The sequence below is a fragment of the Heliangelus exortis genome, chromosome 6, assembly GCF_036169615.1.
Source record: "Heliangelus exortis chromosome 6, bHelExo1.hap1, whole genome shotgun sequence".
In the NCBI taxonomy this organism is placed as follows: Eukaryota; Metazoa; Chordata; class Aves; order Apodiformes; family Trochilidae; genus Heliangelus; species Heliangelus exortis.
The window spans coordinates 31,601,042-31,628,201 of NC_092427.1; the positions used below are offsets into that span (position 1 = coordinate 31,601,042).

Consider the following 27,160-nt stretch of genomic DNA (forward strand, 5'->3'; position numbering starts at 1 on the left):
GCAAGAAGCGTAGAGGTTGAGCTGAGGAGGTGCAAAGATAGATTAGGTATTAGAAGTAACGTCTTTAAATTCTTCACTATGAGGGTGGTGAGACACTGGCACTGGTTGCCCAGATAAGCTGTGGATGCCCCCTCCCTGGAAGTGTTCAAGGCTAGGCTGGATGGGGCTGTGAGCAACCTGGTCTAGTGGGACGTGTCCCTGCCTGTGTCAGGGGGCTGGAACTAGATGATCCTTAAAGTGCCTTCCAACCCAAACCAATATGATTCTAAAGCCCTAGCTCAGCTCTGATAGCTGCTCCTTCTCTTTACCTGGAATTATGCTGAGTGTCTGCAAGAAATCCAGGTGGGAAGCAGCAGAAGAAGCACTCCGCCTGGCTGGTATGGATGAAGCAATGGGGACCAATTCTGCCCTGTTAAGATCTCTTCAGCAACCAGCCAGGGGCTTGAGGCAAGCATGGAGCATACCAGTGCTTGTCCTGTCCTCTTCCGTTGGCAGCGGATGGTGCCCCTGAGCACTTGGGTGGTTGAGGGCCATCATGTCTGCTGTTAGTGCTTGGGGTTATGCAGAGTGTGAAGCCTACTATGGACTTGGTGTAGGAGCAAGAAGGTTTCACAAACCATGCTGGGTTTTCTGCCCTCTCATCTGTGTGCTCAGCCTGTCCACAAAGGCAAGGGACATGATGGAGTAAGGGGATCCCAAATGTCCTTACAGGGGCTGCAGGAAGTGATGGGCAGGAAGTGTCTTCATGTGCCTGGTGGGCCAGAGCTGTCCATCCTGACTTCAGGTCAGAGGACATGCCCAGGAATCTGCATGGGGCTTGTGTGGCTGTGAGCTAAGGGTGGGCACAGTGGGCTGCAATGGGGAGCTATAGCCTGCATCAGTGCTGCCGATTAGGATCCCTGATGCTTTTGGTTTTGCCTCCCTGGGAAAGTCTCTCCTGTTCCTTGAGCTGCAGTTTGATACCTCGGGTCCTTCTGTTTTTAAACCCAGCTGTGCCTGTTTCCTGTGTAAGAACATGCTTTGGGGTATGCAGAGCTGTCCTGGGTGGCACTCTGCCTCCTGCTGCACTCTAGATAGTGAGTGGAGCATTATCCACCCCTCCACCCTGTCCCCATTGAACTCTCAAACCCAAGCTCTCCTCTGCTGCAGCCCCCAGCTTTGAAAAGATGAGGCTTGGATGAAGGGATATGTCCCAACTCATGTCTTTTGACCACTGCCCGCTGGATTTGGGTGAGATGTGGGATATCTTGGGGAGCCCTGCATGACTTTGACTGGAACTGTTGCTAGAACCTTGTTTGCTGCCTTGTGTTAACCGTTCTATGGACAGCTGTGTGCATCCTTGGATCTTCCCTAGAATGTCTCTCCTCCAAACTAGGTGTGCTGTCACCTTGTGCGGCCCCTGATTCGGATGAGCCTGGCTCTGCGGTACCAGGTGCAAGAGCTGACCTCCCTGCTGATCCAGAAGGATGCTGAGATTGAAGACTACAGGGAGAGTGGGGCTGCTCTCAGCAGAGGTGAGGAGGGATGCCTGGGGCTGAGAAAGGAGCAGGCAGGGAGTGATCTTTCTCCTTAGCATGGGGCTGGCATGCTCTGCTCCCTCTGGCTAATACCCAACCAGGCTTGTGTTTCATGTTCAGCAGTGCCAGCAGCAGGATGGTAGCCAGAATGCTGGGGAGAAGCCCCTGGGGAGAGCTAGAGGAGGAACCACCCTTGACCAGTAGCCGGAGGATTTGGGGAGTCGCCAAGGAGCTCTCCACATTGCCCAGAGCACCTGGCTGCTCCCCAGGAGCTGGCGGGGATGCCAGTAAGGGCTGGTCCTGGAGAGGTGTTGGGCTCCCTTCCCAAGCACTGAGCACTTGGAGAGCAACCAGGGGCTCCCGGCTCTCCCTGCTGCGGGAAGCACAGCCATGCCTGTGGGCCCCCCTCCAGTGACCAGCCCTCCTTGCCATTAAAGGGGACCGAACACTGTTTTTTGGGTCATCCCTTGCTAGCCTGGTGCTCTGTCCCACTGCCAGAGGTGATACCTGCACTTCTGTGGGAGCCTTGTCCTCCTGGGTTGTGGGGTCTGATGGGGGTCAGACTTGACTAGTGTATTATGGTCAGGAAGGTGATGTGATCCAGACCCCATCCCATGGCAGGTGCCCTGCCACGGGCGCCTGGGTCTACCCTGCTGCTGCACTAGAGCTGCATCATCTGGTCATGCTCTCCTTTCCTGTGCTGCGTGCTGGCTCTGCAGGGCTTGGAGCAGCCGGGACAGCTTGGTTTGTGTCCAGGAACTGGTGCTGGTGCCCCCTCTTGTCCTTTGCCTGGGCATGGCAGGAAGCTAGGAGGAAGCTTTGCACCAGTGCTGCTGAGCCAAGCTGGCCAGGCGCTTTTCCAGACAACATCTTAGCAATGATTGGGGAAATGTTAGTGCTTTGAATGAGGTGCAGAGCATAATGAGCAGGGTTTTTTCCCTGTCATGCAAGAGGAAGACACAAGCTGTGTCACCCTTCCAGAAAAGCAGCTGTCCAGTGCAGTGCTCAGAACCAGGAACCTTCTTCAAACTGGGAATGGTGCTGAGCATGTTCTGCCACTGTCCCCTGCTCCTCTGTGTGGGAGGATGCTGGGACAAGTGCAAATGAGCTCTGGGATCTGCTACCTGGTCACTCTGCACATCAGCAGGCTCAGCCGTATTTGTCCCCTCATATCCCTGTGGTCCTTGTACCTTCTGCTAACCAGATGATGTGTCCCTGGCCCAAGGGCCTTCTGGACTCAGCTACTGGCTCTGGAGTGTACTGGAGGCGTTCCCCTGCAACATCCTTGACCCACAGGCAGGGTAAGGGGAAACTGGGGTGGGAGATGTGGCCAGAGCTGCCCAGGTTGATCCTGCTCTTTCTTGCAGACCGCCTGCGGACAGAGCCCTTTCAGGAGGAGTCATTTCATCAGAACTTTGTGGCTGAGGTAAGGACCGCTTGCAAGTCCTCCCTCCTTTGGCAAGGGGGTGGTTGGGGAGCTTGTGCCAGCAGCTCCAGTGTGCTGGGCTGTATGAGGGCACTGATGGGGATGGCGGGGCTTCCTTGGACAGGGGACCCACTGGCTCTTTGAGCCCTTGTACCTAGTCTGCAGGGCCAGCAAAGCTGGGAGCACACCTGGCATGGCCAGATGGGGACATAGCTCTGTGTTTTTGTCACCCACTCATCACCGCCTGGCTGCTAGGAGTTGCCAGGGGTGCAGACAGGGCTGGCTACTCCACTGGAGTGTGCCATCACTCAGGCATCCTCACCTGCCTCCTACCTGGAATATGGACCTGGAACACTGATGCAAGCAGGGAATAAGTGAATGAGGAGAAGCCATCTGCTCTGTTTGGTTCATCTGCTGCTTTTAGGGGTGGCTTTGCAGTGGCACATTGTGGGGACAAGTGTGCTTCAGCCTGTTATCTGTGCCATGTCCACCACTCTCCCCTTGGTCCACTTGGGTCATAAATCACATATGTGCTTTGGGGAAACTGGGGCTGGAAGGAAAGAGTCTTTCCTCTGATCCTTTTGCATTACTGAAAATGATCACAGAAGCACTAAAATGATCCAAACCAATGTGGCAAGGTCAGAAATGGTTGATGTTCATTGGTGAAAAAAGAATCAGGTTGCTTCTGTGCTCACTGTGATGGTGCGGGACTAGGGAGCAGTGGTGTCTGCTGGGGACCAGCAAGTCAGCCAGGGTGTCCTTGGTATCACATGGACTTTGAGAGGACATAACTTTGTGAGACACTCTTGCTCTGTCTGGCTCTTGTGCAGCCAGCAATAAACCATCTGCAGAGTTTCTAAAAATTAGAGATGATCCCTCTTTTATATGAGAGGAATTGCATCCAGTGCAGGCAACTCTTCGTTTCCCCTGGTTATGATGGATAGAGATGAATTCCCTGCTGGACTGCAACTTGGAGGTTGCCAAGGGACCAATGATCACGACCAGATTACATTCACCCTGAGCAAAGAAAGGACATTCCTAAACAGTAATTTATATCCTTCATGCTTTGAAAGGGCTAATTTCCCAAAGCAGAGGGAAAATTATGAGTGAAATCAGCTTGGAGGAAACATTTAGATAGAAAAATGTGAATGAAAATGGTGAGCTCTTTCAGAAGAATTTCAGAACCACGAAAAGCCACAATTCCACAATCAAGAAAGAGGGCAGTGCTGGCTGAGAGCCCGTTCTGGTTCAGCGGCAAAGTGAAGGCAGCAATTAGAAATAAAAGAGCAGTTTATAACAAATGGGAGAGCGGGAGTAGATAGCAATCAATATAAATTAGAAATTATGAAGTGTAGAAAATGGATAACAGAAGCTAAAGACATCAGGGAAAAATCATGGTGAAGGACAGAAGGAAAGGCTTTTATTTAGTGCAGCAGGAGAAAACCCCATACTCCCAGCAATGGGATAAGCTTATTAGTAGATGGAGGTGGTAAAATGATTGATACTGGAGCAGACATGGCAGCAGTCTGGAGATGTTTCACTGCTGTTGCTGGAAAGATGCAGGCAGATGTGCCAGGATCATGGGATGATGAATTGTGTCTTTGTCCACGGGTCTGCTGAACAACATCTGCTACAGATAAATGTCAGGCTTGAAACTCAGAGTTCTCCAAGACCTGGTAGTGTCTGGGGACATGGGGGAAGGTGTTCAGTGGGGTGGTCAGGAGGGGAGTGATGCAGCACCACACAGAGCTGTGTAGAAGGAGCTGGTGGGAAGATCATCTGACAGAGACTTAAAAGATGGGAGAGTAGTTGTGTCTATGTGTCCTGAGAACAGTTCAGGAGCAGCATCTTGATGCAAGAGCACCAAACAGGGAATGGGATGGTTTGGAAGTGTCTTCCCTTCTGCTTCCCCCACTATTGAGATCTGAGCACTGGCTGCAGGGGAGAGGCTGGTGGAAGGATGCAATTGTGCATTCAGTCTGCCTGGGGAGATCTGTCTTCTTTACATTCACTCCATTGCTTCATAAACCCTCTGATGATGTTTCTGGCCTGTGTACGATCCTGTGGCAATGAGCTGTGCGATGCGAGCAGCTGCTGCTTTGATTTGAATGTGATACCCCATCATTCCTCCTGATGCCTCCTAGGTTTTGTGTCAGTGAGGAACACCAAACATGGCTTTGCATCTCTCCACCACCAAATCTTTCTGTTTGCCCCAGTCTCCCCTCTCTTCCCACAGCAGAAGGATGAACTGGGTTATCTGTCTGCAGGAAGGTATTTCAGATCCCCCATGTAATTTTGTACTCCATTTGCCAGCTCTAAAAGGGAGCAGTAGAAGGGCTGGGGTTCCCAGGGCATATTGTGGGGAGCTGGGAATACTGCTACTTACTCCTGTGTCTTTTTTTTTCAAAAAGACGCCAGACAATCAGCGTGGAGTCACAGGAATGAGCTTAGGGCTGGGGAATGAGCCCAGCATTTAGAAACTTGGAAGGGTAGAGCTATGTCTAGCTTATCAGGGAGAAAATTGAGAGGTGCCCTGATTACAGTGTGTGAGGGTCTTTACAAGGAGAAAATGCTGGTTAGTGAAGGGCTGTCTTTAATCTGGTAGAGAGCAGCAGAACACAAGCCAGGCACCGGGAGCTGCAGTCAGGCAATTTGGAGCTAGGACTGAGACACTTGGGTTTGCTCCCATGAGTGATTAGTGATTGGGGCATGCACCCAAGGACAGTGGTTGATCCTCCATCTCTTGGTGTCTCCAAAAGTGGGCTGGGAGCCTGCCTGGGAGAAAACCAAGTTGCTGGGCTTGGTCTTGGGATGTGCATTGTTCAAAGTCAGTAGGCAGGAGGTCAGGAAGAGACTTCTGATGGTCTTCCCAGCCTCTCCCTCTGCGAAATGGGGCTTCAGGTTGTGGATGTGTGTTACCTGTAAGCACCTCCTGGCTGGAAGGGGCTATGATGGTATGTCACAGGGCTTGTGGGATATGGGAAAGGGCTTCATGGCTTTGCTGGCTTTCCAAACCTTTGCAGCATCTCCCTTGGAGTGGAGGAGACCTGCCAGTTCTCCAGGACAGAGCTGCACAGGGACGCTCCTGTGCTCCTGCCTCTCAGCTTAAATGTGTCCTTTCCCCGGGCTTGTGTGCACTTGGCTGTCCAGGGCATTTTGACTAATCATGGGGAGTTTTCCAGCAAAGCCCTGGGAATATTTATACGTTTAGGAAACGACGCTTTCACACACGCAGTTTTTGGCAAGGGTTCACTGCTGAGCAGCTGCCTGGGCTTGGGCAGAGCTGGAGGGAGAGTGGCGGCCGTGTGCGAGCCGAGGCGAAGCCGGCAGCTTTTATTGGCAAGCCCAGGGGTTCACACCATGAGAGAAAAGAGCAGGAGGCTGGAGAGGGCTCAGCGCACCAAGGGTGCCCCAGCACCCTTTCCAGCCTAGGCCCCAGCAGGCTGGGGGTATTTTGTCCCCAGCGGTCCCTTTGAATTGCAGAGATGACCCCCACAGGGCAGAGTGGGGTGCCCACCCATGGGTTTTGAGGGCTTGTCCCAGCCTGCTTATGGTGCGAGTTTCTCGACTCAGCTTCTAGCAGAGCCCATGGTCTGACTCCGTGAGGAGAGCAGGGTCAGGGGGTCCATACGGTGCCATGCTCCCCGCCCCAGAGAGGGCAGTGACAGGTATGCTGAGGACAAACTGGCGGATACCATCAGTGCAAATATAGCCCCTGCGCCCCAGGATGCTTCGCCCTGCGTATTTTTATCTGCTGCGGGTGTGGGGGCAGCCGCTCTGCGCCTCTGCAAGCCGAGCGCAGGACCTCAGCAAACAGGACGCAGCGGGTTCACGGCTCGACCCCGGGGCCCGGTGAGGAGGAGGAGGATGTGCCATCAAAACAAGCAATGCCGGAGAGGAAGATAAACAAACAGGCGGCTTCCAGCGCATCCCTGGCTGAGGGCGAGTGGGAGCCCCGAGCAGGGGCTGGCGGTGGTGCCGGCAGTGGTGCTGGCTGACGTCAGGGTGCCCGAGGGTCAACATACCTCTTATTGTTCCCCACCGGGGCTGGGACGGGGGCCAGGCATCCATCCCCATTCCGTGAGGAGACACGGGCCAGCAGGGCAGGTGGAGGGTGGCCTCGGTGCCTGCTGGAGCCACCAGCCCTCACCCAACCAGGGTCTGACCCGGCACCTGCCTGCACGCTGCCTGCCCCCAGTGCCCTGCCTCTCCTTTTTAACAGATGCTAAAAATAAGCCCCGGGGAGCAGAGGTGCCGTGGTCAGGCCGAGAGCAAAAGCAGCAGTGGGGTTTTGCAGCATGGGGACAGCATCTCTGAAACCTGCCCAGTGGGGAGGAAGAGGCCCTTTGGCTCCTTCCAACAAGGGATATTTTACATTAAGGGAAGGTAGCTGCTTCTTTGCAGCTGAGGCCAGGCCAGAGCAAGGGTGTCTGCATGGGAGTGGTATGGGCTGCTTCCACACAGGGTCTGAGGCCCAGGGGAGAAGATGCTATGGTTGTTTAGCTGGGCCCCATTCCCTCAGTGCAGGGCTGGGAAAGGAGCTGGTATCTGCAGCACTGTTTCTAGCAGGGCCTAACTGTGCAAAAGTTGCATGGGCAAACAGCCTCAGGGTGGAGATGGCAGCATGGGGATGGCTTTTGGGGATGCTGGGATGAGTGGAGCAAGGTCTTTTGTGCAGCCAAGCATCTGTGCTGTGCTCACCCAGTGAGACTTGTGGTTTCCTGTGTCCTGTTCTGGACTTGGGCTGCTTGTGGGGTATTCGCATCATTCCTGAGCAAGCCTAGGTCACCCCATCTCATTGTGGCCCTGGGGTCTGGGTCCCATGCTGGAAATGTGATGGGCTGTGACTGTGCTAGAGGTAGCAGGACGCACACTGCCCTGCCCACACCTGCACACAAGAAACTGCATGCTGCTGCGATCAGGAGGGGCAGAGCATCGCTTGTGCTCAGTATGAGTGTAGGTGGAAGGGCAAGAGTGTGCAAGCCAACATCGGTGGACATGAGGGGCAGAGTGCCACGTCTGGTGGCTGAAGAGACCTTGTACCCACAGTCAGGCATTTGGGGAGGAGCATGGGCACTGGTCACTGCGTGGGGACTGACCACTGCATGGGCACCAGTCTCCCTGTGGTGTTTGCTGTGGAGGTGTGTGGTGAGCGTCTCTGTGGTGTTATTAATTTATTTGCTGAGGCTTGATCAGGTGAGGGGAGCCTGGCCAGGGCATGCTTTCTGGACTGCTGCCGGCAGCCACAGGCCACTTGCACAAGCAGTGAGTCAGTGGAGCTGCATGCTGCTAAAACCAGACCTGGCACAGGTGCCCTGGGGGGAGCAACTTGCCCAAAATAGTGCCCAGACTGTGGGCAAGGAGAGAGCCCCCAGCAGCCAAGCTGGGGCTGGTCTGGTCAGCCCTTCCATCTGCTGCAGATGGGGATGTGCCACAGCAACATCAGCTGCTCTGCTGGGAGCCCCAGGGGATGCTTCTGGTGGGGATGGGGAGGGCTCACAACTTGTCCACCTGTGGCTGCAGCTGTGCCTGACTGTAGCTCTGGCACTACCACTGCAGAGAGAGGCTGGCACCTATGCCAGGTATTGGCAGCTGCCTGCTTGGTCCTAGCTTTGCTTCAGTCCAGAACCACCTAGTGGCTTGCTTGGTGGTGAAAGGATGGACAAGCACCACCCTCCCTGGGGCACTGTATGGCCATTGGCACTGCCATTGGCGTGTTCCCAGGGAACACTCATTTACAGTTGGAGTCTTCTTCATCCTCTCCACGCTGTGCCATGCTGTGCCATGCTGTACCAGGTGCCACTGCAAGCGAAGGGGAGTCAGAGGCCATCCTGGCAGAAGGGGCCAAACCCTGTTCCTGCAGGAGAGGCCCCAGCTTATTCATGGGCCGCATGGTGCTGCTGAGGAGCAGCTCAGCCTGGGGGATGATTGATCTCGTGTCAGCAAGTGGTGGTTTGAGCCAGTGCCAGGCCTCAGCTCAAACGGGAGCATTGAAGGGGGAGAGCCCCTTCCCCCTCCGGAAAGCAGAGCAGCGATCTCCTTGCCTCCACCCCCAGCCCTGCTCCCACATTTTGGGCATTATCAGCCCGACAGCTGCCAGGCCCTGGGGAGCACACGGGGGGAAGCGGGGAGCATGCAGGCGTCTGAGGTCCCAACCTTGCCAGGCTGAGCTCACTGGAGCTGGGTTTGGGTTAGAGGAGGGCACAGGGGGGATGCGGGGATTGTTTGTTGGGATAGGCTTGCAAGGTTGACTTTGATGGGACTCTAAAGGCCCTGCTCTGTGTCAGCAAGGGACGTGGCAGCTGGTGGGATCTGGACTGGGATGTTGCAGTCCCACCGGCTTCACCAGCCATGGGCAGGGCAGAGAAGAGGTGCTACCTCCACCCCCAGTGCTGCCTTCCCCCAGCTCCCTGAACCCCCACAATGGCCAAAACAGGCTGCCAGGTTTATTTGCCCTGTCCCTGCATTTCCCAAGTACTTCCCCATCTCCTCTCATACCCCCAGCCATGCCCCTTCTCCTGTCACATCTAAGGACAGGCTTTTTAAAATGTTTGTGAAAGCTGCTCCCTTCCTATTGCTTGGGCCAATGCCCCATTGCCTATGTGCCAGCCCATGCAGAGGTGGTACTGAACATCTGGGCACATCTGGGCAGACAGCAGCACTCGAGAAGGGATTGCTCTGCACCCCAGGGGGCACAGCTATGGGATTCCTTAGGCTGCCTGCTTCCACTCCACTTGGACCTTAGCATCCTATGTATCTGCATAAGGAAACAGGGCCATTCATGTACTTCTCTCTCTATTTATACCTCTCCCTTTCCGTATTTAGTGTGTGCTCAGGCAGAGGGGTAGTGAGTGCCGGGGCCACTGATGTTCTTGGCTCCAGTGCTGGCTGGAATTCTGTCCTGGAATGTATCCTGAACCGCTCTGAAAACACGAATAAATCTCTGTGTGTTGTGTGTGTGTGTGTACACAAATATATAGACAACATATAGACATGGAGCCGTATAGGGCTTTTGTGAGCCTTGCTATTTAAAGAAAGGGGTAGTTAAAGGGCTCTCGGTAAGGCAAACACATCTGGATCAAAGGGATGCAGGGTGCTCTGCTGACAGCCAGGCACCTTGGGAGATTGGTGGCCCTTGTGTTGTCCTCTCCAGGGAGATGAAGCCACCCCGCTGGTGACATGCACAAGGTAGTATGTCTAGCTAGCCCTGAGCAGTGCTATGATCCCCCTGAGGCCCTGTTTCCTAGAGGTCTCTACTCCCTGGTCTCCAGTTTCTCAGTGGGAACCCCAGAGGGCCAGCTGCTGTGCTGCTGACACAGGCTGCAGAGCCTGGTGTGCAGCTGGATGCAACAGGACAAGGATATCAGCCCCTCTGGGGCACGGGGTACTCCAGGGCTTCTGGAGGGTCAAGGGTTGCCTCCTGGACATCAGCTGGTGCTCACTGCTGTTGAAGAAAGATAATGATGTAGAAAACAAGAAAATACACGTGGGGTAGCAAATCCCAAGTAGGTGATGAGCTGGGCATCCCCTTGGGTGCTGGAGCATCTGTTTCTCATGACTGCCTGGAAAAGACAATGAGAAAGGTAAAATAGAAATTTGGTACCAGATCCCAAACAGGATGTTCAGCCATGCTAGGAGGGCAACTCCTTGGGAGGTGCTGGCAGCTGCCTTGGGGATGCTGGCTGAGGCCCTAGTGGGATCATGCTGGGTATCCCAGCACCCCTTGACCAGGGAGCAGGTGCCCTATATAGCCCAGCTCAGGGTCATGCCAGCTTCTTGTCTTCTGGGTGCTGAAAAATGTGATATTTTGGGCTGAAAATGCCCATGTTTGGTCTCTGGCCAAAGGCAGTGTGTTTGTGGGTGGGGGAAATTGGAGCAAATTCCTGCTGTGAGTCCTGCACGTGTGCGCGGGTGTGCGGATAGAGGAAATACAGTTTTCCTTCTTTTTTTTTTTTTTTTTTTTTTTCTGAAAAAAAAAAAAAAAAAGGCCCCACTTATTTTTATACAGAACTCCAGAAGGGCTGAAGGTGGAAACTTGGCCTGCCAGCAGCTGTCACAGGGGAGCGGGTCCCTGCCTGAGTTTGGGGGGAAACCACAGCTGGGTGTTAATGGGTCTGTTAATGAATTAATGTTGGCTGCTGGGGGCCGGGGGGGAGCGGGGCTCAGCAGGGCATGTGTGCGTGGAGCTCTGCCCAGCACACGGGTCCTGGCTCCCAGCACAGCTGCAGAAAGCCCCAGCTCTGTGAACCATGTGCTTGGAGAGGTGTGAGCCTCCCCTTCCAGTCTTGTCTTGCTCTTGGGGTCGTGCAAATGCGTGGGAATGTGGCCCCGTTGTGGGGAGAGGGTCCCAAACCAGCAAGCATGCATGCAGGTAGGCTGGGTGTGTTATCTTTTGACTGTGAGCGTCTGCTGACTGAGCTGATGGTATTGCTTAATGCTGAGTCTCCTGGGCTGCTGAAGCCAAATCTTTAAAGCAATTTAAAGAAAACACCAAGGAACTGAAATCCCCCGAGGTTTGCTTGTGAGTTGGAGAGCTCGTGCTGCTCAGTCAGTGCAACACTGCAGCAATGATAGTCTCTGCATGGCACTGCCCATCTGCAGCCCTTCTTGGGGTGATGTCTCTTGCTGTTTCCCCCAAAATGTGGAAGAGCACCCATGTGAATTTGGTGAGTACAGCCATGCTCTGTGCTGTGAGCTCAGCTGTAGGTTTGCACAGTTTTCACACCAGGATTGGATGGCTCTGGAGGAGGAGGTCATGCTAACACTCACTTGATGGTTGGGCTAACAGCATGGTAGGGCTTTGGTGGAGCTGAGGAATAGCACTGTAACCTGGTTGGGCTAGAAATGAAAGAGGAAGTGCAGAGATGATCTGGAAAAGAGATTTATAATTCTTCTCCATGGACCTTTCCTGCTGCATTTGTCTTCAGTCTCTGTGGGGCCATGGGGAAGCCTGTGGCATCTCCTGGGGGTTCCCTCTCTGGTACTGAACAGCTGTTGAATCAAAATGAAAGAGTGACCATACTGAGGGAGGAGAGGTGACCATTCTGAGGAAGAGATGAGAATGCTAAAGAAGGAATGACCATGCTGAGGAAGGAAAGACCATATGAAAGAAGAGATGGCCATGCCAGGAAAGAGAAAACCATGCTGAGGTAGAGATGACTGTACACAGAATGGAATTGTGGGTGTAACAGGTTCCCCAACAGAAGGAGAATGAGCAAGCTATGGAAGCAGAATGAGCCTTCTCTGGTAGGAAGAAGACTGTAAGAGCCTGGGCTCTTGGGATCTCTGCTCCCCAGGGATGCTGTGCTTGTACCCAGGCTGCAGATGCTTTGCCAGCTCCACTGTTGGATGTCTGTAGGATGGTGGAGACAGATCCTCACTTTGGTAAGGAAACCTCTCTGGGCTGTTAAACCTGGTGCATTTACCAGGACTCTGTGGAGGCCTTTTGGGGTCAGGCTCCAAGTGTGCAGCCAATGTCTGCCACCCAGCCCTTAACTTGGCCAGTGAGGCTGAAGGTCTGGAGAGGTCAGTGCCTGGGCTCCTCTCACAGCTCTGCTTCTCACATGGGTGGGCTGTACACAACGACCACCCCCCACCATGGTGGGAGAAGGTCCTTCAGAGTATCCCAAATCCCAGCTTGGAGGGGCCCTGTGATTTCTCTGTGCCCAGCTGCCGGCTCTTTTGAGTCTGGCTCTGGCTCCACTGGGCCCAACACCCTTCTCAGCCCCGTCCCAGACAGGCGGATATCCCAAAACCCACTGGTCCCAAGGGCCCCCACTCTGTGTCCCTCTGGCTGAATGAGGTGGTATGCGTGTGCCCAGACTGTCCCCTTCTGTGACTGTACAGTACACACAGCTAAATATATGTCTGTGCAGATACAGGAACTCAGAGGGGCTGAGTGATGCTCCCTTTCTATACCTCTTTTCATGGGGACAGCTAATGAGATTCATGCCATTAAAAGGCTGATGTTTTGTGGGATGGGAGCCTTTTACACGGGATGTGTCCTGGCTTAGTCATGGCAAATATTTACCAAAAAAAAAAAAAAAAAAAAGAGAGAGAGAAAAAAATTATAAAGAGGGACATGCCATATAAAATTAGTGCTCTGAAAATAGTATTTAGAGCAAGTAAGAGAGAGGAACCCAAAAGAGAAAATACAGCCCAGTCTGTTCAGTAGTCAGGGGAAAAAGAGAGAGCAAGGGGACAAAAAAAAAAAACGGAGCCAGAGATAAAACGAGAGAAACCTCGGCAGTAAAAACAGCATCTTGGTAAATAGACTATTAAAAAAATTCTGACCTGCTTTATGGCTTTCTTGGCTGCCGTTCAGCTGTGCTGCCCTGGCCAGCACAGAGGGAAGGTAGCAGGAGCCGGCGTCTGTGTGGATGCTCAGAGCCCCGGGACGCGGCTCCCACCCCTCGAGCAGCCGTGCGGGGCGTTAAATTTAGCCACATAATGATGGCCCTGAGGAGGCAGCCTTTTGTAGCCGCACTGTAATTACTGCCTCACTTATAAATTTTATTTTCCTTATTATGTTTCCTCCTCCTCCTCCACTGGGGAAGAGGTGTGGGGGGGTGTCCCACACCCCCATCAAACCCGCAGCTCTCCGGGGAGCAGGGGGTACCACTGTGGGGATGGAGCAGGTCCATGGGATGCAGGGGAAGGTGAGAATGGCTGCCTGGGCCCTGTGCTGCCCCTGTGCCACTCACCTGTCTCGATATAGGGCTCAGCCCTGCATTTGGGGATGGAGGAGATACTGGGCAAGCTCTACTGTGGTAAGGTCCCCACAGTCCAAAGTGTGGGTGTCTTGGCCCCCAAGCCTTATCATGGCCCTCTCAGGGTGCTTAGGTGATGGGCTTGTGCAAGTAGGACAAGGGAAACTCTGGTGATGCTGTGAACATGTGGTACAGCCAGGCTGGGAAGGCAGCTGGGATCCCCACCTGATGCACCAGGAAGATATCTGGCCCCACTTAATGGGTCACCAACTTCAGTCCTGATCCTTGTGAAGGTGGGAAAGACAAAAAGGGTGAGAGCTGTCCTTGTCCTCCTCCTGCTGAGAGCAGAGCAGAGGGGACAACTCTTCTGCTAGCCGGTGCAAGTGTGGGACAGCTTCAGGCTGGGCAAGAACGTGCCAGAAAAGGTCTCGTTCACCTCTTGTTTTCCCAAAACAAAGGAAGCAGCCTTGCATTGCTGGAAGTCGCGTGCTTGGGCTGTACTGGCTTGTTATCATCCGATAACCCGGCGACCTGGGAGCTGCCCTGCTCCTCACCCGTTAAGCCCTTACTACGGGATGCGAACAGCTTCCGCATGAGCTGCCCTTTGCAGAGATCCTTTTTCCGCTCTCTGGGCTGGGGGATAGGCAGTGGTGGGGGCTGCTATGGTGGCCCTGGCTGGCCCCAGGCTCACCGTGCACCCTCTACCCTTCAAGGGACCTTCCCATGCAGGTGATGGTGAGTGGTGGGGGCAGAAGAAATGCAGAGGTGGCAGGTGCCTAGGTGTGGCCTGGGTGCTTCCAACCCATGCAGTGTGTGGAAGGAGATTAGGGGCTCTGCTGTATCTTACTTTGCCTCATGTCACTTCCCTGGGAACACCATGGTCAGGCTCTGCTGCAGAGCAAGGTGGGCAGCATGTGGGCTGGGGACTGGGGTCTCTTGGGGCATATGGTGATGCCTTCAGGGAAGGGACCCTTGCGGACCACTGAGGAAGTCTGCACAGCACCAGGACTGCCTGCTTTCCCATCCAGCTCTGCCACTTCTCTCAAACTCATCCCACAGGGAGGGTATGGTGGTGCTGAGGCTCCTTAGGTACTTCAGTGAGACCAGTGGACAAGGTGATGTTAATCCATCCTCCCTGTGGGGAAGTGTTTGGGGGAGCATCTCCTTGACAGAGCTGTACATGGGGGACATGGGGGACCTTAGCAGTGCTGCTCAGCTGTGCCCAGGGAAGCTGGCTCATCCCAAAGCATCCCCTTTCTCCTGCCTTGTGCTATAAGGATCCTGTTCAGCATGATGATGACCAGAGGCAACCTCCATCTCCTGCTGAAGTGCCTGTTTGAGGGCAGATGGGACAATACTAAATCAACTCCTTTAAAGCTTCCTGACCCATAGCCCCATGGATGTGCTGGTCTCCATCCCTCCTTCATCTCCTGTGGGCACACTAGGGGCTGGCACTCTGGCTAGACACCCAGGCAGAGGGCTGTGTCGGCTGCTGGCCAGAGGCTCCTAGCCCTGCTGGGTCCATGCCCTGGCCCTCTGTCCTCCCACAGGGTCCATGGCTTGCTCTGGGCACCAGAGATTCAAGCACCATGGTGGTTGCTGGAGCCCTGAGGACACTGGCCACCTCCTCACTGGTGGTGGCTTGGGAGCCCAGGTGTAGGTAGTGCCAAGGACCAGGAAACAAAATGCCTTTTCAGCCCCAGCCCTGGAAAGATGGTGTGTGTGTGTGTGTAGTTAATGCCCTTGGTTCCAGGGGAAGGAGAGATTGTGGGCTGGCTCCATCCTTGCGGGGAGCCGGGAGCTGGCCGCACACGTGTGTGCCTCCGCGTGTGCTGCGTGTGCCTCTGTGTGCAGGAGGCTTATGCATTTCTGTCTCGGTGTGTTTATGTACGTCATATGTGTGCTTTACTCATCACTGTGTTTTTCTTTCCTTGTTCTTGGGTCATTCCCCCACCCCCGCCATAGATCTATAATTCTTATGGCATTTTATTCTTTCCTTTTTCTTTTTTTTTTCCCCTCTGTTTAAATCTCCAGTTTTGGAAGTTGTTGGCTCCTTAGGAAAATAAACTGTATTTTTAGTGCTTGTCTGCAAGGCTGCTGATCCCGCCTGCCCCTGCTCATCGCTTACTCACTATTTGTTTAAGCTTTTATTTTCCCCTTCTCCCCGTGCTGGGGCACGGGGGCAGCCAGCAGTGTGCTAGAGCTGAGCAGCATGGCGGGAGCATGCTGAAGTTGTCAATGAGCAAAAGGCATCTCCAATCTGGCCTTTATTGAGGTCTGGGCTCGCGTAGTGCTGGAGCAGCCTGCCCTGTAATCAGCCAGCCACCAAGAGCTGCCAGCCTTGTAATAAAGCAGCTCTATATTTATTTGTTCTGTTTATACCCTGCTCTGTAATAAGTTAGGAGCCCTCCCCACTCCCCCCATTTTCTTTGGGAAGCTCCTCTGGGTCTCTGTAGAGATCTGCTATCCTGCTTGCAGAGATGGCTCAGGGCCCTGCATACTGCAAGCAGCTCTGGCTACATCTGGGTCACGTGCTTCTTGTTCTGTGCACCCTGTGCCCCCTATGCCCACTATTGCCATCTGCTTTCCAGCATCCCAGCCCTGTTCCCCCACCCAGAGACCCCATACAACTCTCCCAGTACCCCTAACCCCCCTGTGGCCCCTTCTCCCCATCCCTGCCTCCCCCAGCACTGCTGCTGCCAGCTCCCCTCCTCCCCCCTCTCTATTCCAACCTTGGGTCTTTTTAAAATATGTTCATTAAAGGGAGCTCAGTTGCCCTTTCCCCAGCAAGTCTGAAACACTGACAGCCTGTTCACCCACGTGTCTGTAATTAAACTCAATCTCTGGGTGAATACAACAATGTGACTGCACAGAATAATTCTGGGAGATCCTGACGCCGAGGAGGAGTGTGGCCTGTGAGCAGCCCATTCACGCCTGACTTTCTATAAATACTTTACTATGTGGCACTCAGAAAACTTCAAGTCCTTCCCCCCTGCCCCCCCCTCTTTTTTTTTTTTTTTTTTTATTAGTGCTACATAATATAGTAATTGTGCAACTGGAAGGTTTCCCCTGTGCCTGCCCGGGTTCACAGGCCTGGGTGTGACCTCACGCTGCACTGGCTGAGCGTGGCAGACTGCTTCCATGTCCAAGATGCTGGCACTGTGGCTGCCACCCTCACCAAGGGGACGCAGGTGGCCCCAGGGCACCCTCCTTCCTGGAGCTGGGAGGATGCGGTGAGATGCTTTGCCCATCCAAAAGGCAAACACCCAGACAATCCTTTCCCATTGTGTCCCTTCTGGCAGTGGTCTTGTCCCAGGAGGTAGGTGTGGCTGCTGAGGGGAGATGCAGATGGATATCGGGGCAGAGGGAAGGACAGATCTGGGAGAGCATGCCTGTATCTCCATGGCCCTCAGTGTGGCTGCATCTCAGGTCCCAGCATAGGAGCTCTCCAGCCCAGGGTCCTTGGGAAGCTGTTCCAAGGCAGCTCTTCCCCAGGTTCTGCTCTGCCTAAGGACAGGAAGGAGGTGTGTGTCCCAAGTGTGGTCACATCCCACCTGCCATACCTGTGCCTTCTCAAAGCCATGCTTGTCCTCCTTTCCCCTCGTGGCATGTGTGGAAGGATGGATGCTCATGAATCTCTCTGTGGAATCATCCCTCTGGCTCTGTAATCTGCATCAACGATATCTTTTAAAGCATTATTGCATTATTAGCACACATGGGCCTTTCCCCAGCTGTGGGCTTCGTCAGTCCCATGCTCTCCCATGCTCCTCAGGCAGCATCCCTGGTCTGACTCCCAGGTCACTGCAACCACGTGTGTCTGGGGCAGGGTGTAGCTGCCACAGTTGCAGAGCAGTTGGCTCTGCCCACCTGGCTCTTCCTCCCTGCATCTCAGGACCTTGGCGTTGCAGAGAGAAGAGGGCTCTGATCTCACTTCCTCAGAATGCTGGGGCACAGAGCCTGGGACATGGACTGAGTTGAGGCATGCCACTCTGTCCCTGCCAGCTTGCACGTCTGGCATGGTCCTGGCAGTGGGCAGGAAAGGTTGACGTGAGGATATCACTGCATTTGTATGGCCAAGAGTAATATTAGATCTTTGCACCATGTTAGTGTTCCTGAAAGCCACAAAGGGTGTTAATATTCATGAGCCCACTAGGCCTCATCCATATTCATGTTGTATCCCTGGACTGCCAGGCTCCTCCTGCATGTTGGCAGCACGGTGCCCAGAAAGGTGGCACCATGAAGAGCTGTAGGTGCCAACCTGCCACCAGCCAGGGCTGAGCATGTGGTTCTGGGAGTGATGGCCCTGGGTGCTAGCACAGGCTGAGCTGTGGGGTGCTTCTGCAATGAGTATGTGGGGACTGTCTCTCTCTGGGTGCTGCCCTGTTCTGTGTCCAACCTGTTGAGCTGGGAGGTGAGCAGACTCATGGGTCATGCCTGGGAACAGGGACCCTCCAGCATCTCTGCTCTCCCTTGCAGCCTGGCACAGTCTCCAGTCTCTTACAGCCCTGACCCTTCCTGCCCATCCTGCCTTGGTGGTGCACCCCCTAAATCTGCCCTGCAAAAGCTTCTCAGTGCCTCTGGAGACCCTTGTCAGGGTGTGAGTCTGCTGATGCTGAGCAGAGTGCCAGAAGGGTTTCAGCTCTGTCCCCTATAATGGTCATCCCATCACTTCCATCCCTCACTCTGTCTGTCCCTCTGGGCCATTTCTGCTGCTAATGTGTGCCTGCATGGCCACCTAACATCCCTGCTTCCCAGATTTATTTTGCAGGACAGCACTAACTCCCTCCCTAGCCCCAGCACTAGGGTCTTGGAGCCCAAAGGAGACAGCCTGGAGGCATTTGCATCCTTATCATCACCACACTGACAGAAAATAGATGTTCTGACTGCCTGTCAGGCTGCTGCTGTCCTGTCCCAGTGCTGTCACCCTCTGCCCCTCTTCCACAATGCTGTGGGCTGTTCTTACACCCCAGAAGCACCAAACCTTGCATTGTGCTGAGCTGTCACCTCTCCTGGCTGTCACGCCCGCAGGTAGTGGAGACAGGGGTGAGCAGAGCAGTCAACGTTGACCCGTCTGGCTGGGTACAGTGAGTCTGGGGACATACGATGGCCTGGAGTGTGACAGGGACGCAGCAGATGGCGCCCTGTCCCCGGCCAGCGGCCACCTGATGGCACTGCCTCTGCATCCCGGGCACTCCATCACTGCATCCCATCTCTGCATTCCAGCTTCGTAGCTCTGCAACCCCAGCACCGCAGCCCTGCATCCTGGGCACGGTATCACTGAAGTCCCGGTGCTGCATCTCTACAACCCCGGCGTTGCATTTGTGCGTTGCCCTGGCTGCAGATTCTGTGACCAGGTTGCTTCTGGGCAGCAGGGCTGGAACCATGATTGTGCTTTCATCCTGGTTGTGCACACATAGGAGCTGTCACACCATAGGGTTGGCGGGTGAAACAGCCAAGGAAGTTTCCCCCACTGCCACCACATCAGCTGCATGTGGGTTGTGAGCAGGGACATGCTGGGGGATGGCTCCTGCCCTGGGTGTCCCTGCAGTGCAGGTCACTCCATGCTCACAGGGTGAATGGATCAGGACAGATGAATGGGGTTAGACCCCAAATTTGGTGGTTCTGGGCCTGTTTTCCACTCTAGGAAGGCTACAAGGACAGGAAAGCTTTTGGTGGGAGCAGCAGAGGGCTAGGCTAGGTATGGGATCCCAGCCCCCACAGCACCTGCCAGAACAAAGCAAAAGGGCTGGAGCCGGCTGGGTGCTGCCCAGCACGGTGCAGGGAGCAAACAGCATCAGCAATGACAAACGACCTCCTCAATGACAACTCACCTCCTCTCATCATTTATTGCTTACTCCTTGGCAAGGGTCCTCTGTTTGCTTATTTATTTATGATTTTGCTGCAAAACGTGTTGACATTAGAGATTTTCCCCAGTTCTCAAAGTGATGAAGTTGTAGGAAAAGGCAAATCTGCTGTATGAGATCATAGGATGTCTACTGGCTCATGGAAGGTTTAAATAGTGGGATGCTGACAGCACTGGTATTTCCTTTGCCCACGTCCTTGCATTTCTACCCTTGCAGAGGAGGGCATGAAGCCCAGCAGACAAGTAGAGACCCCCTGGTAGCTCCTTGTGTTGCAGACTGGACTCAGGAGCACTGTGTATTTGGTGTTGCACGTATACTTTGCATTTGCTGTGTGTCCTTGGACCAAAATAGAAGTCACTTGCTCTAGTTGGTGCTGTCTTCTCATGCTGGAACTTGCGCGTAGGGGTGGAGCTTCCCCAAAGGGATGTACAGGTTGCTGCATCTCTGGGGCTGCCATCAGATGTCCCTACCATGCTCAACCAGCTCTTGTTTTCTGACTGGGATCCCTGGTTATTTTCCCTGCATCTCTTCCCTGTCCTCTCATCCCTTACTTTAGGCTCCCAGTGGTTCTCAGGCCTTGATACTGCAGTGGGCAGCTCTCATCCATCACACGAACCTTTGTGTACCTCCTCTGTCCAGGCTCCAGGACATCACTTTGACAGCTCATCTTCAATATGCTTCTGCTTCAGGGTTACCTCTGGCTTTTCCTTGTAGCCAGGCCCCAGCAAGGATTAGGGCTGCTGGGGAGCCCTGGCGAGGCTCAGTAATCTCATGTAGAAGTTCCTCTATCTCATAGGCTTTCTGTGGGCATAGATCTTTGTAGAGCTTCACAGCATGGAGCCGGGGTGCCCTTCCCCTGGCTCCTGTCTGTGCCGGCCTGTCTGCACAGCTCCCGGTGCTGCTGCCTCCCCTGCCTTTCACTTGTGTGTTTTTATGGCTCGGAGGGAGCCGTCCTGCCCCAATTCCCCGCATGCTCCTAATTTCATAGTTCTCTCCATATATCCATATATATCCATATAGCATTTGATACAGGTTTTATGGGCATTTCCATACCTTTTACAGACACAGCCATTACAGAGCCAGGTTTCACCCGAGAAACCTCAAGGGAGTGGAGCACTGAATCGCCTTAGTCTTGGCCCCAGAACAAGGCTCTCTTCTCTCCCTTGCCAGGGCTGCCGCTATCAGCACTGCAGAGGGCTGGGGGGGGTTGGCGGGGGGCTGGTGGTGCCTGCCTTGAGAGCTGGGATGCTGACCACAGCCTTATCCACTGTGCTGCTTGCAGCCTCATCCTTCAGCCCCCAGAACTGTCACTGCTGCCCCTTGCTCCCTCCACTGGTGGGGGGGCTGCTTTAGGCTGAGCTTATCAGCGCAGCTCAAGACCAGAATCTGTATGGGCCAGTTGCCAGGATCTGGCCCGTTTTCCCACCTGTTGGGATGTGCATCTGGCTGGCTGTGGGGACTGGAAGCCCTTGGTGGTGCAGCAAGGGGTGATGCCATCCTGGAGGGGACAGTGACACTGCCACACAGCTCTGCAGCATTTCGGCTGCTGCGGGGCATGCACAGCATCTGAGCTCCAGCAAGGCAGCCTCTGGCTGGTGAAGGGGCAGAAAATGGATCTGGGTGCATTTAGCTCTGTGCACATTTTGGCACACTGTGGAGGCTGCTGGCACTGCAATAATGCTTAGTTCCTGGTTTCCTCAGCCTCCCTCTGCACCAATGCACCAAGGAATTTTCCACCCTGCCTGTGAATTCCCATATGTACGGGAGCTGTCTTGCCACTGCCACGAGGACCATTCCTCCCTGCTCAGCCATGCCCAGTGTGGCATCATCCAATCCAGCCCTTTAAGTGAACAGAGCCCTGGCTTGGATATTAATAGCAGCTCCCCTCTCTCCTTTGGAAGGCTGGTGGGAGACCAGGATACATCCCACTCTGTTTCCTTGAACAGGTCCCGAAAGCAGGAACCATTTGTGGCTTCCCCGGCCGGCGTGTCTCTCCTTGGCCTCCAGCATGTGCTATTTTCTGTGCTGTTTACTGTTCTTCTGTGGGCTGTCAGGTTTCCGTGCTGGGGGAAGGCTTTTAAATGGGGGGGGTGAGGTGGAGGGGGCAGTGAGTCTGCACAGAGGGGCTACGGGAAGGGGGGGATGGAGGAACACAGACATGGCCTTTATCGCAGTGTAGGGGATGTGTGGCTCATAAATCCGACCCAGGCAGATAGGGGATAAATCATCCCAGCTCGGGCACTGGTGGTTACCCATGGTTAGAAATTAACTTTGTGTTGGATAGGTCCCAGGCTGTGGGATGGGAAGAGGAGGCTGCTCCGGGCAGTGTTCCTCCTGCCCGGCCAGCCCTGGAGTTGGGCTGCAGGCAGGCGAGTGGGTACCCAGTGCCCTGGCCTGGGCAGGCAGGGCTGGCAGGTGTGATGAAAGCCAGAGATATTGAAGCAAACGACTGGGGGTAGATGCTGTGGCTGAACTTCTGCTGCAGGAAATGATGCCCTGGCACTCGCACCAACCTGGCCAGGCTCTGGCACTGTCTTGACTGGCTGTAGCCACTGCACAAGCCATGCTTGGGCTGCAGGCACAATGGGCACTGGGAGACACTGGTCTGCAGTGGAAGTGACAAGAATCCAGGGTGCCAGGGAAGGTGGCAAGGTGTGGCAGGGGGCAGGAGGATGGGTGTGCTCACAGCAGGACCATCCTCTCTTGACATAGCTGCAGCCCAGGGCTTGGCAGAGCAGGGAACCCCATCCTGGTGTCACGGGACATGCAGGCTGGGGCAAAATCTGGCCCTGACTGTGTGCCTTTGAGAGTGAGAGGAGTCAGTGAAGCGCCCAGACCCACTTCCCTTCTCTGGCTATGGCATCCTGCTCACCCCAGCTCCCCTATTTCCCATCCCCAGTGCTTCTTGCAGAGCTCTATGAATGTTCCCAAATGCTGCGTTCTGTAAGGCCAGGACCTCCTGGTGGGTTTTTAGGTGTTCGACTGCATCAACTTCTGCATCTGCTCAGGTCAAGTGCCCACAGCTGGATAATGCCACCCTTGGGGTCCTAGAGCACCCACCAAGAGGATAGAAGGGGCAGGGCTGGTGGGGACACCCCTCCTGCAGTGGATCTCCAGGCAGCTGGCTCAGCTCAGCTCAGCTCAGCTCAGCTTACTGCTGGCCCACTCTCTAATAGCTCCCCAGCTTTCCTTTCTAACGAGGCTCTAATTGGAAGCCGGTTGTGCTTCCCTTCCCCTCTTCTCAGAGCTCTCCAGTCCCAGTGCTGCAGGGCGATTAAGCTGAGGTTTTGGGTTTTTTTTTAATATGGCAGAATTATTTTGGAAGGGCCAGGATCGTTACATGACGGGCTTCTTGAAAAACCCCAGGCTTCGCCTTTCAGACGAAGCCTTTTCAAGTGGTTTTGCACAGTACACGTCTCTGGGCAGCGACCGTCTCGAACAGTTACTGTTAATTATAGATGCCTCTTTCCCGCTCACCCATTACTCAAAGGATTTTTGTGTGTTTTAACAGTGTTTTACATCAGTCTGAATAAGACTCTATTCAGTATTTCAGAGAGCTGAAACTTGGGCATCCCCTGCTGTATGTGTCGTGCTCTCCTCCCTGCATCCAGGCAGCCAGCATGGGCACAAGCCTTTCTCCTCTGCCCAGCCAGTGCAGGGACTGCTCATGGCACAAGAACTGTGCTTGATTCCTGCACACCCTCTTTGTACCCCTCTTATTTGGCCAAGTGTTGAGGGGCAGTGACAGCCTCAGGTACACTGGCCTCATACTGGTCAACTCAGGATGTGCAGGGTCCTCTTTCTTCTTCCTGGGCTGGTGTGTTCCCCTTGCATTAACAGGGGTATGTCTTCCCTGCACTGTCACCACGTAGCTGGGGGTGTCCCCCATGTCTTCTGTGCTGCATTTATCAACACTGATTTCATGCCTCCTTTGTTGCCCAGCTATTCAGTAGCAACGTCTTGCACTCAGCAGTTTTTCCAACTGCCCTGAAGAACTTGATTTTGTTGAGAAATGGTGTTGCCTCCAGTGGCAGTCCATTGTACCCATCCTGTAGCCTCTGCCTGCAAAAGCCACCCTTTACTACAACTTGCATCCTGTGCTTTGCCCTAGTTGTAGGCTGTGAGAAAAGCTTGCCTCATCTCCCACAACAGCCAAGCTTCTTCAGCCATCCTTGGGGAAACACCTTGCTGAGTCCCACTGCATCCCCAAGTGTGCTCATCTTGGCATGATGGTTCTTTTTGAGAGCTTTGGTGGGTTCTTGAGGGGTAATTTACCACCACTGAGCAGTGCTGCCCTTTCTTTTTACATTGTTTCTGTCACTGGGTGCTTTTTGCCAGCGCAGCTGCAGGCTACTGTTTTTTCTGCAGCTCCTGAAGCCTTCCCAGGTGGAGGACCAAGCCCTAAGCTCTGGGTCTCTCTTGAGAGATGGATGCACTGAATGTGCTGGCTGCTCTGCAGAGGGGAGATAGACCCTCAGCAGAGGAAGCCTCAGCAAGGCTTTGGTTAGTGCAGAGCGTTGGAGAGTGTGAAACATGAGGAGCAGCCTCAGGACTGCTTTGCAGGACCAGTTTCCCAAACCCAGAGAGAACAAGAGCTTTCCTGGGGATGGGCTTCCGAGCTGTCCACAATCTCTTGGTTGCCATGAGTTGTGGGGAGAAGTAGATCCATCTCATCCTTGTGCCCACCATCTATCCTCTTCCAGATTGGAGTGGGGACTTCGCAGAGGGTCGGGTGTAGCTGGGGGGCACAGTGGCATTGGCTGGCAAAAGCCGCATTCAAAGCTGGGGCATGCACCTTGTTTAGGCACCTCCACAGCCCTTGTCTCCTCCAGCTTGGCATATAGGGCACTGTGGTCAGGCCCATTTATAAAGCTGGTAAATATATCGGCAGAGTTTGTGTCCCCTCCAAAGGTCAATATTTGTGCAGAGTTTAATTTTAACTTAACAAGCAGTTGTTTGCAGAGGCTGCCCTGTTTGTGTGTGTGTGTGTGCATGTGCACGTGTGTGCTTCCCCACCGATCGATGCTCATGGGAATGTGTGAGCTGCTCATGTGCATGTGTCAGGTCACCAGGGCACAGAGGGGGTCACCACAGCTCCCCGCTCCCAAGGATGCTCCGGATGCATGGGCAGCACTGCGTGGTCCCAAGGACAAGGAGCAGGGTCTGTGGCTGAGGCTATAAATGCAACCCACACACCTCTCCAGGAGGTGACGGCAGGCAAAATGTGTCCTGTGTGGCTCTGAACAGCAGCTGATGGGGACAGTGGCTTTCCGAGCCTGTTCTGACTGGTGCCCTAGTCTTGCTACAGGCAGGTCTGTGGCTGCATGGCCCCTGGCCTTGCCCCTCCTGAACCCATGTGGCTTTTGTGGCTCTCACCCATGTTCTGGCAACGTGAGTCTTGGAGCTCAGCGCATCGATCAGGCTGGTGCCTGCGACAGTGCTGGCTTTGCACAGGGCTCCAAGGGCTCAGCACTGTCTCCTGACTGCTTCTGTACACAGCTGCTCCAATAACAGCCACATTATCACTGCCTGTGGGGTTTCATCCCCCCTGTCTGCCCTCTCCTCTGTGGAAAGCCAGCCTGCAGCCCACACACACACCTGCAGCACCTCACTGAGGCTGGTGGCTCCTCATTGAGAGGTTTAGAGCCAAAGTGCCCCCACACTGGCAAGTTCTCCCTGGACCTGAGTTCTCCCCTGAGTTCTCCCCTGGACCTGAGGCTCTGTTTCTGCTACTTCCAAAGCTCTTCTGGCTGAAGCACTGTGCTCTGCGTCACCCCAGGGCTGGCCACATGTCCCAAGCTGGGCTTGGGAACAGGGTGTGACTCCTGTTCCCCACAGCTTCTCACCCCTTGGGAGAGAGACCAGGTCCTCTTGGGTACCCACAGTGCATCCCAGTTTCCCAGGGCAGGACAGAACCCCAGTCTGGGTCTGATACTGTCCTCCAGCCCATTCTGCTGAGGGCACAGAGTGTTTCGCTTGCAGGAAAACAGGAGAATAACAGTGGGCACAGCCCTGACAGAATTTTCCCAGTCTCCCACCCTGGGGACAGGCAGCTTGAGGGCAGGAAGTGGGGGATGAGGCCGGGGAGAGGTGGGAAGGCTGGGAGAGAGCCCACTGTCCCCGCAGCATGGCCGCTGGGGCTCCGTGTTCTGCAGCCCGCCTTGCGGGTGCTGAGGTTTGGTTTCCTTCTCTCTGCTCTTTTCCTCTTCCTCGCCAGCCCCCGGGGCTGCTGACCAACCTCAAAGGGAAAAGCAGGCAGCAAGGGACAGCAGTGGGGATGGGAAGGGGTAAACACGGGGCTGGGTCTGGCCAGGCAGTGGGTGATGGAGGTGAAGTCATGCCATGACGTCAGCCCTGTGGCTTTGGGGACAGCCTGTGGCTTTGGGGACAGCCGTGGTTATGCTGCCCGAGGAGGGGCGGCTGTTTTCCTGCAGCTCTGCCACTCGCTCCCAGTGCCCATCTAACTTGTAAACTTTAATGGCCAGTTTAAAAGGTTCCTGCCATGGGCACCTTGTTGCCAGTTTTAGGTTTTTAATTTGGAAACTTTCTCCTCTGTGGCTGGGGGAGGAAGGACTTGGGTCTGCTCAGGGCCAGTCATAAGGACACATGTGTGCTGAAGAGACTGTCCAGAAGGGCTCTGCTCCTGTCACTGGTGTCGGGGCAGGGTTGGCCATGCCACTGCTGAGGAGGGTGGTGTGATGTGCACCATGTCCAGGGCAGATGGGCTGGAGGAGCACCTTGGTCTCCCCACTGCCCACATATTGGTGGAATAAATTTAGCTCCTTCTTGTCTGCTAGCTTAGAAAACACCGGCAGCAGCCACCTGCTCCTAATCGCTGAGGTCCAAGTCCCCTGCCCCATATCACCACAGCCCTGGGTTGCGTAGGCAGCATCCTCACCCCACATCCCTCAGGTGATGCTGGAAGCCCCAGAACCTCTGTTTGTGGGTGTGAAGAGGCGTAGGGCTATGGCCATGTTTGCTTCTCCAGGCACCTGGGCCCTCATCCCAGCTGTAATGGTGTAACCTGGTAGTCAGACATTTGCCTGTCTCATCCCCAGCTGCCACTACCCCAGTGGTGGCTGTCATGCACCACAAGCCTCTGTATGTGCTGGACATGCATATGGCAAGTGTCTGTGCTGCAGAGACCATCAGAGAGGTCTGCCTTGTCACCTGCCTTGCAGTTGGCTGACCCCCCAACAACATCACAGGGGTGCTGGTACCCATCCCCATGGTTTGTCCTTGCCACGCTGCAGCTGGCAGAGCTGGGAATGACCCCAGGGGCAGAGTCATGTTTCACCAGCAAAAGCTGAGATTTCCTCTACCTGCAGAGGACTCAAAGGCCCTTAAAAATGCCCAGGAGGTGCTGGGACAGGAGGCCAAGGCCTGATACCCTCCCATACAACAAGAAAACCAGCCTGAGAGCGTGAGGAGAGCCTCTGCACAGCCTTTCTACCCAACCCTCCCTTTGCAGGTGGAGAGAGCAGGGACTTCTCCCCCTTAGCCTAGTCACAGCCAGCTGGGCCTGCTGATTGTGCATCTCCAAGGAGTCACCATGGCTTGGCTGGGTCTTTCCTTGTCTCCAGATTGATGTGATCTATATGTGCTCGTCTATATGTTCCTGATGTATGTGCTGATTGTCCAAGA

The 27,160-nt window shown here is 54.5% G+C and overlaps 1 protein-coding gene across 1 annotated transcript in view; it reads left to right on the forward strand.

Annotated features, from left to right (window-relative positions):
* NHEJ1 (non-homologous end joining factor 1) overlaps window positions 1–27,160 on the forward strand; it is a 43,390-nt gene that overhangs the window by 2,771 nt on the left and 13,459 nt on the right. Inside the window, exons 4-5 of the mRNA XM_071747660.1 lie at window positions 1,376–1,514; window positions 2,885–2,943. Of these exons, the coding sequence (XP_071603761.1) occupies window positions 1,376–1,514; window positions 2,885–2,943 (198 nt within the window). The remainder of the gene's footprint in view (window positions 1–1,375; window positions 1,515–2,884; window positions 2,944–27,160) is intronic.